The sequence below is a fragment of the Caloenas nicobarica genome, chromosome 11 (genome assembly GCF_036013445.1).
Source record: "Caloenas nicobarica isolate bCalNic1 chromosome 11, bCalNic1.hap1, whole genome shotgun sequence".
Classification (NCBI taxonomy): Eukaryota; Metazoa; Chordata; class Aves; order Columbiformes; family Columbidae; genus Caloenas; species Caloenas nicobarica.
The window spans coordinates 457973-470769 of record NC_088255.1 but is presented as its reverse complement, the minus strand read 5'-3'; the positions used below and the strand labels follow the sequence as shown (position 1 = coordinate 470769).

At 46.3% G+C, this 12797-nt stretch overlaps 1 protein-coding gene across 1 annotated transcript in view; it reads left to right on the top strand.

Annotated features, from left to right (window-relative positions):
* The first annotated feature begins 298 nt into the window (after positions 1-298).
* VGLL4 (vestigial like family member 4) overlaps positions 299-12797 on the top strand; it is a 94130-nt gene continuing 81631 nt past the window's right edge. Inside the window, exons 1-2 of the mRNA XM_065642327.1 lie at positions 299-413; positions 7900-7976. Coding sequence (XP_065498399.1) covers positions 7913-7976 — 64 coding nt within the window. The 5' untranslated portion in view covers positions 299-413; positions 7900-7912. The remainder of the gene's footprint in view (positions 414-7899; positions 7977-12797) is intronic.

Genomic DNA, 12797 nt, shown 5'->3' with positions numbered 1-12797 from the left:
GCGGGGCGGGGCCAGGGGCGGGGCCAGGCGGGGGGCGGGGCCAGGCGGGGGGCGGGGCCAGGCGGGGGGCGGGGCCTGGCTGCCCGCCGGCCCCCCGCGCTCCCTACCTGCGAGGATATGATGTCAGCGCCTCATTACCCTAATTATGCTGACCTCATAGGCGGGCCCAGCCAATGGCGCGGCGCCGCTGTGCCCACCTGCTAGGAGCAGGATTCCATCATTCCTGGGATTCCTCCCCGGGCCCGTGCAGCGAGCGGCGCCGGGGCCAGCGGCGCCTGCTCCGCCCCGCTCCCGGGCTCGCCGCGGCCCTGGCCCGGGCGTAACCAACCGGCCCGCGGCCCTGCCGCTCCTCCCCCGGCCCGGCCGCCCCAGCCCCGCTCGCCGCCGCCGCCCGCCCGCCCGGGAGCACGCTGGTGAGTGAGCCCGCGGGCCGGGAGCGGCCTGGGCCGGGGCGCCGGGGGGAAAGCGGGAGGACGGGGGCAGGTGCCCGCGGTAGGCCCGGGGCCTCAGCGCGTCCCTGCTCCCGGGCCCGGGGCGGAGTGTCGGCGGGCGGGGGAGCGTCGCCCCGGAGGCGCTGACGGGCGGGACGGGGCGGCCCCCGGCTGGAGCTCCGCGCGGCGGGACTTTCCCCGGAGCGGGCGGCGGAGCTGAGCCTGCGCTGCCGGGGAGGGGCGGCCGGGCCGAGCCGCCGCGGGGCTGTGGGCACGGGGGCACCGAGCCGCCCCGCCGCCGGGGGTCTCCGGGCTCTCCGGCGCCGGCCCGCCGCTGCCGGGGCCCGCCCGGGCCCGTCTGCCGGGGCGGGGGCGGGAGCGGGGCTGCTGCCGCCGCGGGCGGGGGAGTTTCCCCGGGGGAGCGCAGCCGCTGCTGCCCCGGTGCCGTGTGTGCCCCCCTCCCCGGTGCCGTGTGTCCCCCCCCTCCCCGGTGCCGTGTGTCCCCCCCTCCCCGGTGTCATGTGTTCCCCCCTCCCCGGTGCCGTGTCCCCCCCCCCTCCCCGGTGCCGTGTCCCCCCCCCCTCCCCGGTGCCGTGTGTCCTCCCCGGTGCCGTGTCCCCCCCCCTCCCCGGTGCCGTGTCCCCCCCCCTCCCCGGTGCCGTGTCCCCCCCCCCTCCCCGGTGCCGTGTGTCCCCCCCGGTGCCGTGTCCCCCCCCCCTCCCCGGTGCCGTGTCCCCCCCCCTCCCCGGTGCCGTGTCCCCCCCCCTCCCCGGTGCCGTGTGTCCCCCCCCCCCCCGGTGCCGTGTGTCCCCCCCCCCCCCGGTGCCGTGTGTCCCCCCCCCCCCCGGTGCCGTGTGTCCCCCCCCCCCCCGGTGCCGTGTGTCCCCCCCGGTGCCGTACCCCCCGGCTGCCCCGCTCGGGCCGCTGTGCAGGTTCCAGCAGAGATGTGGGGGTTCAGCGTTAGGAAACATCCTGACTTAAGTTGCATCTGGAAAGTCAGTGCAGAGCAACAGGACCAAGCAGGGAGCGTTTTGAGCTCTCCCTTAAATTCACGCCTTGGCTCCCAGAGGCCGTGCGTTGCTTTGGGCCGTGCGTTGCTTTGGGCCGTGCGTTGCTTTGGGCCGTGCTCTTCTCGCACAGAAATTCCATCAGGAGCGGAGGGTCCTGTGCTGAACACCCGGAATGAGACCGACGGGCAGCGTTCAGGCTTTTGACTCTGCCACTGGTATATTCCATTTGTAGAGATTTTTGAATTTAATCTCTAGCAGTGCAATTTCAGTCTGTTCAGTCAGGCTGATTACCTGGAGGTAATCGGAAGTAATGAATTTTTTCAATCCAGCTGACTGCACACGATACCGGTGTACCCGTTTTCTGAAAGTGCAATGAATGGGAATTTAACAACCGTTTCTACGGATATTTGAGAAACCACGAAGCCAACTCACTACTCTTTGATGCTGTTTGTGCTTCAGGATTATCAGGAACTGGAAATAATAGACATTTCTTAGTTAAACCAAAGAGGAAAATACAAATAAAGGCCAAGAAGTCTGGAGAAGGGCCTTAAAAGTTTATGTATATTAGTCCAAAGAAGACTAATTGATCAAAAGCTCCAGGATTCCCACAGGATAATTTTTCTGACTAGATGTCCTCCAGAGAAGGGAATTGTTGAAAGAACGTTCCTCAGGAACAAACTGCAGGCTGTGCAACCTGAGTGAAGTTCTCTTTGCAGACAGTGATATTCTGAACCCTGAGGTCCAAAACCGGATAAAATCTGGCAGCGATCTGCCTCAATAATACAACTTTTCTTAAGGCTCTTCTCCAGACTTTTTGGCCTTTATTTGTATTTTCCTATCTGCCTGCGTGTCTTTCTAGCGTAGAGTGTGTTTTGCTTAAATCCCCGACGTCTCTTTCTTCTTGATGCACCGGTTTCGATCTCAATATTTGGCATCGGGCCATGAGGCTTTTTGGGCCGACTTGGCGAGCCCGGCTTTCAGTGTACGCGTAACCCGCAGGTCTCCCGGTGGAACGTAGGTGTGCCTGCGCTGTACGTTTGCGTTGAATTTGGAAGCAAGCAGTCGTTGCTGGATCGCCGGCGTCTCCGAGGTGGGGAACGGGGTGTTGGGGCGCAGGGCGCTGTGTTGCCGGCCGCCTTATCCCTGCTCAGCGGCCCCCCGAGGTGAACGCTGCCACCGCCGAGCTCTTTACGCCCGCCTCACGGTAGGAATTCGAAGCGCTGAGCACCCAGAAGTGCTGCTGAAAGGGGTAGATCTGACAGTCTGGTTGTATAAAGTCTGGCTGGTCGCTAAAACGGGATAGAAAATAACGGATACAGACCTTTGGGGCATCTTACCTGAAGGAGCACGTTCACGTTATGAAGTTTTGGGAGGTTCTTGTTTAAAGAGATGTAGCTTTGATAACTAAACAGTTTAGACACACAAAGGTTAATTTGTTTGTTTCCGGATACGTTTGAAAGTTTTCTGTTATAAAAGGTAATTTTGGTTCAGTTTGGTTTACTATGGTTAGATATTGCACAACGTGTTTGCAACAGAATATATAACATCTATGATGGGCTGAGCAAACTTGTAGATAAAAGACAGGGTCAAGCTAGACTTTTCCACCTTTAATTTCTTACATTTGTTAGATTTTAATTCAAACCCCATTAGGAATAGTTTTCTTTTTAGAATGTTAGCTTGTTGAGGAGGATTTACACAACAAGAAAACAAAAAGCACAAAGTAAAATGCCAGAGCTTTGCTTTAAGCTTATAATTTTCTGTATGATAACTGAAATCGTTGTTTCTATGTGAAGATTTACTTGTTCAAGCGCATTTTCCACATGCAAAACAAGCATGGCAAGGAGAAACAAAGTGCAGAATAAAAACATTAAAAAAGGCAGTATTTTGATGATTGCTTTGGCCTGAACTCCCTCTGAAGACTGTGAGTTGTATATGCAGAAGGATGCTCACTGCTACGTGGTAACCAGACTAAACTGAGCGCTTCCAGTTAACATTTCACAGGAGTGTCTCAAACTGATATATGCATCCACAAGTAGAAGCTCTGCTCTAGGTGCAGTTGAAGGAATTTAAAAGTAATGTGGCTATTGAGGACACATTGAGTAAGTACAATGTCCTTATCATTCTCATTCACAGTGCAAATACACTTCACTCTCCTCTGTCTTGAAAAATAAAAGATGTTGACCTGGTTTGCATCAGACTGTTGCTCTAGCTTCCTTCCCCCTGTGGACTTATTGGTTGTGCTGATAAGTTGAGCCTGGATTTCCTCCTCAGTTCAGCTTTCTGCCATTGACATCGGCTGGAGTCTCTCGGTCCTTCTGGTGATGGGTTTGACTGGGCAGTATCGTGCCCGCATCTTCCTTGGGTGCAAACTGGAACACAGGAGGTTCCACTCGAATATGAGAAGAAACTTCTTCATGGTGAGGGTGCCAGAGCCTGGCCCAGGCTGCCCAGGGAGGCTGTGGAGTCTCCTTCTCTGCAGACATTCCAACCCGCCTGGACACCTTCTGTGTAACCTCATCTGGGTGTTCCTGCTCCGGCGGGGGGATTGCACTGGATGAGCTTTCGAGGTCCCTTCCGATCCCTGACATTCTGGGATCCTGTGTGATTCCTACATGTCAGCTGCTTTCAACCTGTTTGACCATCCTCTTCAGTTAATCTTGTTTTCCTTATGTTTATCTACACTTGCTTCACTTCAGTTCTCACTCTTGATTGTTTCTTCAGTGTCACGTTCTTGTCTTTTTTGTTGTTATAATGGACTTTGTTTAGTAATCCCCTTTTTCTCCCTCCAACCTTTTCTCTGTAATTTCAGCAGGCACATGAATTCAGGCACCCAGGTTTTCTCTGCGTCATTGAAACGCTCAGCGTTGCTCTCTCCGTGGTATCGTGTAGCTGTCTGTCTGTAGTTCACGTTCCGCAGGTTCAGGAGAGACCTCTCGCTGGTGTCTGCGTTCACGTGGTTCTTGTGAAGGCGTTTGCAATGGCCGTTGGCCGCGCTGCAGTTCTGCGTGTCCATCGGACCTGTCATCCGAGCATCCCGGTGACTGTCACCCCTCTTCAGATCATGTCCCAGCTATGTGTAAAGCCTCCGGATTTTTTTCTTAACTGCACAGCATGTCTTTTGCACAAGCCTTTTGTTCTCATCACCCAACTTTTCCCTTGTTTCTGTCATCTAACTTGTTGCTTTGGTTACTAGTTAAGGTCCGTTCCACGCAAAAGAATGGAGATTACTGCCACAGACATGAAATCTTTCGTGTTTCTCTTTCCTTTCTGTACCTTCGCTAGTCACCCATTTTTAAAAATTAAACATAAAAGTTCTTCTCTTTATTTCGAATCTCCCCCGACATGCCTCACCGTGATTAACAACTGGGGTAGAGTGAATGTCCCATTGTTCAGTCTGCACTTGGTCTCTGGTGCCGGGTTCTCTCCTGCCTGTTTACTTAAGCCTCAAACCAGCAACTCGAGGGGTTTTCCCCGCGTGCTTTCCCTGGTGCTTGGAAGGTGCTGTACAAATCCATTAAATCGCTTGACCGTTCATTTTCAAAAGCTTTCGTTTCTCTATAGTTTCAAAAAAAAATCTTAACAGGCATTTGCAGACCTTAGAGTACTCTGTGTGTGTGTGCACGGAATTTACTAAAGCTTGAAGAAGACAGGGGAAGATAATGTGCTGTTTCGTTACACTAACGGGTGTTGTGTTCTTCAGGTGTTGCAGAGCAAACTTACTGGTGGATCAGTGCTTAATAACTAATTTGTCTTTCAGACATTGTATCTATATGATCTTATATTCCATGTCTTTACTGTTTTTCGGAATGTTTCTTCGCTGCTGTGTAGGTGAGATGACAGAGTAGGGGAACGTGGAGTGGAAGCGGTAACTGATAAACGAAAGCACTGAGTAGGATATTAAACTCACGTTTGAAACTATGGTAGATAGGAATATCTTGAACTCTCGTAAAAGCGCTTTTGGCTTGTGTCTCTTTAAATCCAACAGTCAGGATTTCGTAACAAGTAAGATCCTTACCGAGCTGGTTCCATAGCGTTTAAATCAGATCCGTCCAGGGGAAGTGAAGTTTGCGCACTCGTGTTTCACTGGTCTTTGTTTTGCCTCGGGAGACCCGGTGCCGTGCCGTGCCGTGCCGTGCCATGCCATGCCGTGCCACGCGTGCACGTAGCGCTTCTTGGTGGCGGCGTTTAGAAAAACTCGACTTTGATCCGTGGTAGTTTCTGCTGCGCGGACAGGTTTCTGTGTCGCACAGACAATTAGCTGCCTTTTATCAGAAGTCTCCTTTTTAAGTGGCTTTTTTTTTTTGGTTTTTTTTTTTTTTTTGGTCAGAACCCTGGAAACGGGGCTTTTCTTGCGTTTCTGAACCGTTACCCTTGGCTTGTTGTTTAATTTAGGGATAGAGGGATATTTCATATTTGAAAAAAATAGTCTGGATGTTTACAGCTCCTTAAAGGTAATTTTCATAACTGTGTGTGCAGCTTGTATTGCGCTCTGGAATGTGCGGATCTCTTTTAACAAGCATCCCTTCAAAGAAACCCTTGAATGGACACAACGTTCCTCATAAGACCTTTACTGTTAGAGAAGCACTTCTGCAGCTCTCTCATGATATGAACTTAAACAGTACGCAAAGCTACAAAACTATATTGAGGCCGGTTTTAGTGAAGTTGGTTTGAAAGTGTCTAATTTCCTGAATAGAATTAGGACTTGGTTCCTGTTTCCTTCTCGCAACGTGGACTTCTGTCACCAGCTAATTCTCTTACTAGGAGCGTGTTCCGGAAAGGGACTGGGCATCTGCTACTCCCATTATTGGAAAATTACTGATAACTTGAAGAAAATAGCAATTTGTTTTCAATAAAAGACATCTTAATATCCTTTGCGTTGTTCTTCATCAAGAGGGTTTCTCTAAAGAGTTGACCAAAAGGATTTGTATGACTTGATTTGAAATTTAGCACTAACCAAAGCTGGTTCATACTAAGTCATGCGTCGGCCTTTGCTTTGGTGTAGCTGCATCATCTGAGCAGATAGGTTTTAATATATGTATTTTTTTTTTTCCAAATGAATTTTTCACTCTGTTAGAGGAATTTGCGTGTAATCAACAGTAATCAACAGTTGGAGGAGAAATAAAGTGTTATTTTAAACTCCAAGAAAACATAAAGCAGGAAAGAAAGCAAGAGTCCAGGTGTGAGCGATGGGAGCGGAACGATGCTGGAGGCGTCTTCAGTGAACGCTCCTCCAAATCTTTGCTCTGATTTTGAATGTGATACAGAGAAATAATTAATGAAGATAGACTTAGTAAAATAAGAATCTAAGATCTTGTTTTCTAAAACCTCTTGCCCACGTGTACTGTCTTTACGTGTCAGAGTTAACTGATTTTATAATCCGAGTTAAAATCCTGTTCCTGAGCAAAAGCTGGTTGTGATGGGGAGGGTGGATCGCGTGTTTGTCCTCACCGCTGGCCTCAGTTATTTCAAACAGGTCTCTTCTCCTTGCACAGTTCTATGGAAACAAGACTAGACTTAACTCTTTATCGATATTTTTTTTTTTAAACTTAAAAACACGCAAAAAATTCTTTCTCTTATGCTTTAAAAATCTTTGATTAGGTTTAAAGACTTTGGCATTATTTAGGCAGAGGGAGGGAGGATAGCGAGGTTTATTATTTATAGTGCTAAGTCAAGGAAATTGCTTCCCAAACACATGCTTGTTGTTAAGTCGATATACATGTATTTGAGATTTCTGTAGTTGCCGCTGCCTTTTTTTTTCCCCCCAAGTTCGCACTGTAAAGTTAGTTACAGCAAACAGTTCTTAAGACAGACTAGCATGCTAGTTTAATGAGGGGAAAAAAACCCCAACAAAATTGTTAGCAGTCGTGAATTTTTTCTCTTTCTCCATTTGTTCTCTTAACAGTTCTGTCTATGCCGTTGCTTGCTTATTTAAAAACATATATGAGTTGTTGGCCTTTTGACAAAGCGTCTTGACAACATGCTATTCTCCTCCCTCCTTCCCCTTTCATAACTTTTGGAATTTCATATTGGAAATTATTTTTTAGTTTTGAAGCTATTCATGTGAAACTTTGAGAGGCTTATGTAAGCTCAAATACATACTTTTTTTTTTTTTTAATGGGAGGATCTGTTGCTTAGTATAGGGCTGAAATGTGTGTTTTTATGTAGTGGGGTTAATTTTTCATACGTGGGGATTAAGTGTTGTCAGGGGAGAAAAATGGGGAAAAGCAGCTACTGAGGTGTGATGATGATTATACAAGTGACAGTTTTCTGTCTGTGTCGTTATCTATACACGTGGCCGGTGTTCAACTACATGTTCATGAGTAAGAAAATGTCTTAATGGCTTGTGAGCTTTGGATCATTCCAATTCGGGCGTAGGAGAGCGGAGAGTACGAGTTTATTGACTCCTCTGGATCAAAAGCAATCTCTGAGTTTACTGTTTGAAACTTTGACTTTTCCAGGATCCGGAGAGGAATGGAGACTCCTTTGGATGTTTTGTCGAGAGCAGCATCTCTAGTACATGCCGATGATGAGAAACGTAAGTCTGAAACTCAGTTCTCTGCTTTGTTGGATCCAGATGCTTTGTGCTATGTATCAGCCTAGACGCTGGCTTTGTCAGTCTTTGCATTTTACTGAATCTAAGACACGTAGGAAAAATGCCCTCAGAAGCCCTTAAAAGGTCGTCTTCCTCAGGTGCAAAACCAATTTGTTGCATTTGGATTGGTTGGTATGCAAGAGAGAATCATTCCTGTCATTTTGAAAAACGTACTTACCCATTCATATGAAGGTGCCCTTCTTTTTCCCCAATTACATTTGCATTTTTAATAGGCAAAAAGTTGTAACGGAGCTGCTGTCAAACCAAGGACAATTTGGGAACCCGCACTCTCCAATCGTATCGCTTGCACTTGTTCTTATTTAGGAAAATGTAACTGGGTGGGCATGAGCGGGTTGCAAAGGCTCCTTTTCAGGTCATAAGAAGCGAAGGGGTAGACTGCTGTCCTTAGTAACGAGCGCTTCATTTTCCTTTCGCTGCCGCTAAAAGGTGAGTACGGGATGTCAACGTTGCAGTGATGCCCATTGCAGCGACAGAGCCTCGTGCCGCCCATCGTTTGGGTAATACTTTTGCTTTTAGCGTTCACAATAAGCGTCTAAGATGGGTTAACTACTGTTAGAAGAGTAATTAGAATAATATTTTCAGTTCTAGCAATCTGCAGCCTGATCTATCAGGTTGTTACCTGCGTGCCTAGTAAGAAATGCCTTTGTCTTTTTTTTTTCCTGAGTAGTGTGAGCACTCGGGAAGTGGCTGGATCTTGGGTATCAACTCGAATAGGTGCTAACTAGAAAAATGGTATTTTGGATTTCAAACTTCTTTTATGTGTAGCTTCTGTGCGTAAAATCGCCTTTTCAGGTGAATTCAGCTTTTCTTTTTTTGGTCTTTGTTCCTTTATTCTGTCTATATTTTTTGAGAAGTAATTGCCTTGTATGCTGAACAAAAGAATTGGTTTACTGCTGTTGCTAATAGACTTACTGAAGTAATTGCAAAGCAAACAAACACAGTGTATTGGGCAAGTCCCAGAATTTTAGTGTGTGCTCAAGTAGGCAAGGTAACAGTAGCTCGCTCTTTCAGAAGTTTGTACAGTGAAGGTTTCGTACCCTGACGAGCTTCTCTGTATCACCGGCTCTTAGCTTTATAACGAACATTGGTTTTGTTGTTCTTTCATGTTCACCTTGCTGCTGGCTAAGTGCTAAGTTTCAACTGATCGCACTGTGGTAGGATGATTTGGTTGATTGCTACAGCTATTGACTGGTTTTGGTGAGATGAACAGCGGTGGAAGTCCTTGAGGAAATAATTTCAACCGCGATTTTGGCCTGAGGGATTTCTCTTATAAACTTAGATTTTGTAGAAAAGGCGAAAGCTAAACCTGTTTTCTTTTGACTGCATTTTTAAAATGTATTTTGAATATGTATTCTCAATTTTCTTAAGTTAAATGCGTTCTTTTTGGTTAACTGTTGCCTAAGACTCTCGTTTGATTTTGAGTTCCACAGGGTAGGAATGTGGGGCTGGATTTAGAGAATGCAGAGGAAGTCTGATTCAGTGCAACTTGCATGTGAGGAAGCTGATCTGTATCTGGTTCTGATTTACATTCCTTTAGTCTTGCCGCTTAGATTTAATTAGATTTATGCCGCTCTGCAGCTTCTAACTTCTGCTGTCTCTGAGTCTGTGCTGTTGCGTGTGTCGCACACCCAGGATGGGAAAAGCTGCTCAAAGGAAGAAATGAGCAGCCCAGCCCAGCCACTGAACTTGCACTTTTTAGTGTCAGTTTTGGGGAAACGGCACGAGCCAGACTTCTCCCCGTGTTGCAGGCTGGGTACTAACAGCTTGAACTTAGTGTGGAGTTTAGCGCTTACGCTGGAGTTTGCCGGGCGCGCTGCTCCGGGAGCGCTGGCGGGGCTCCCGCCTCTATTTCTCTATCCACGATTCATTTGCTCTGACATGTAGAATTCTATACAGAGTTTCTAATACTCCAGTCATGACCAGGAGTGAAACGATGCTTTTTTTTTCTATAAATCAGATTACTTTCAGGTACTCGGTATCTGAACAAACTATTGAATTTATTTCAGTGATGTTTCTTGTGTTTAAGTAATACATACAGGTAATTTTATTGTTGATTCATTGGAAAAAAAGCCCAACAGGTTCTTTTTGACATTTCTAGTGATACCATGAAATTTCTTGCTTCCAAAGTTTTGAATGACGATTTCAGATTAATTTAGATTCTGAAACTTTTCTGTCTTACCCTGAGCCTTTTGGTTTTGTGCTGGAATAGAAATTTGTCTAATGTAACTCCTGATGCGCTCTGCGCATTTCGTGGTCGAAATTTTATCCTGTTTTTTGAGCGGAGAGCAAAGGAATGTAGCTTTATGCTGTCCTGACAGGACGGGGCTACCAATTAACTGGTTAGATTCGGTTAGTGAAACAATAAATCCACTTGTGAGATGATTGAACTCACCTCAGATATTCTCATCTAAGCTGTGTGCTGTATGAAAGTTTTAGTATTATTTGGATATAAACCCTTGATCCTCTCGCAGACGTCTTAAATTGCAAACTTTCACACCCTGGTACGCTTTAATCCCATCTCAAAACTCGATGATTTCTCCGCATCAGCAGCGTTCAAGCGCCCTTGCTGAACCCCAGCAGTGCAATTACCTGTTCTTGGTAAAAAACCCACAGTTTATATCTGAAAACTGGTAGGTATGTAATTTTATTCTTGTTTGCTTGGCTGTGTTCAGCGGAGGGATATTACCAGGATTTATGAATTTAATTTGTTCTAACATGAAGGATCCTCTTATCTCTGTTGGTACTCACCGCAGTGCCAGGTAATATAGAAGTGTCTTAGTGTATATACGAATCAAACTTTGTTTAAAACAAGTATGTTTGAATTTACCAGCACTTAAAGAAATGAAAGTGATGTATGGCTATATAGATTTCCCTGAATGGTTATTGGTTTCTTAAATGAATATGACAGTGAGTGGGTGGTTTGTTTGTTTGGGGTTTTTTGTTTGTTTCTTTTTCTTGGTCTTCCCTCTTTTCCCTCTTTTCCCTCTTTTCCCTCTTTTCCCTCTTTTCCCTCTTTTCCCTCTTTTCCCTCTTTTCCCTCTTTTCCCTCTTTTCCCTCTTTTCCCTCTTTTCCCTCTTTTCCCTCTTTTCCCTCTTTTCCCTCTTTTCCCTCTTTTCCCTCTTTTCCCTCTTTTCCCTCTTTTCCCTCTTTTCCCCTTTTTTCCAGCTGCACCTGTGTCAATAAGATGGACCTTCAGTGCTACATTTGCACTATATGTTGTTTTCATTTGCACGTCTGTTATATTTAATGAACTATACTACGTACTATATTTCAACAACTCCCCAGTTAAAGTCATTCTGCACTTGTTATCAAAGAAAACTTATGAAACACACTTGGTGAACTGCTGCGTCATGGGGAAAGATTAATGATGGAGAAGAAACGCATACCGTAATTTTGCATTTGTCACCATTACAACTGTGGTGTGAACAATTGTTTAAGCTTATGGTGTAGTGCATCTGTACTAAAAATTAAAAAAAAAAAAAAAAGAAGCTGAACCAAAGAAGACTTCTGTGTGGGCTTTACATGAGGTGACCACCTGTAAGACCTGTGGGTGCCACTGTCCTTTTAATGACTGGAAACCTTGTCACGTGGGGGTTATCGTACAGTTGCGAAAATCAAGTGTACAATGAGGTGCTGATACTACCCAATACTCTCCCGTTCCTCTTCCCTCCCTCCACTGTCCTGCCTGGGCTTGTACTGATTTCTCATCCGTTCAGGGTTCGAGTTGGCTGTTCTCAGGACACCACAGTATAAGCTGGTACCGTTTAATTAAATACAAAGAATTACCGAAAGTACAGTTTCTCTTCCCACAATTGTGGTGAACAGCAGGTGTCCAAATATCAAGGAGGATTATTATTTTGTATTTATCTCATGTAAAGAGTTTGGGAACTGATCTTTCTGTTACAAGCAGAGTTTTTTAAAGCATAATCTTGTTGTTGAGAAAATAGCGCAGGAAGATGCTAACGAGGACTTGCAGAATTGTGCAGTCAGCTCCGACGGGGACGCCTCACCTGCGCTTCCCTCCAGTGTGCAAGTCCCGTTCAAGAACACGGGAATGAATGAGAAAAAAATGTTGTTTCTTATTCTCTCAGGATAATATAGTGAAAAGTCCGTTGCTGGCAAAGGGAAGGAAATATACTTCCGCAAGGAAATGAAAGGTTTGGAGACAGCTAATCAATGGCACTATAAAGTCCTGGGTAACAGCTTTGCATTCTAATACTAAATCCGTTCTTGTCGAGTCTTGATTTATGTTTTCAGAAACTGGTAAAGGACTAATTTAAAAAAAAAAAAGGCGATCTCCGCTTAAGCCGTGTTTCTTGCACGTGGACCAGCAGCCGGACGTGTCGTCCTTGGCATGGCCGTTCCACGCCGTGAGCGCTGCTGTTGTCTGGCAACACTTTCTTTCCTGTACTTTAGTTTAATCCACCTCAAATAGTTAAGCTAAGCCATACAGTTGATATTTCTAGTGCAGAGGAATTATTGTGCTTAAAAATCCCTGCCCTGATCCACTTTGTAATAAAATCCTCATGTAGGCAAGGCGCGCAAATCGGGAGAATGAATTTCGTCTGGCTACCATCTCATAATTAATAAATACGCAAGGATTTGTTATTTGGGATAGCTGATCCTAAAAAAGATATTACTTTAAGGCTGAGTTGAGAACGATTTATTATTTTTTAACACTGTTGACAAAGATGATGACTCTGTAAGCTCGATGTCTTTAAATACAAAACAAGCAATATGTA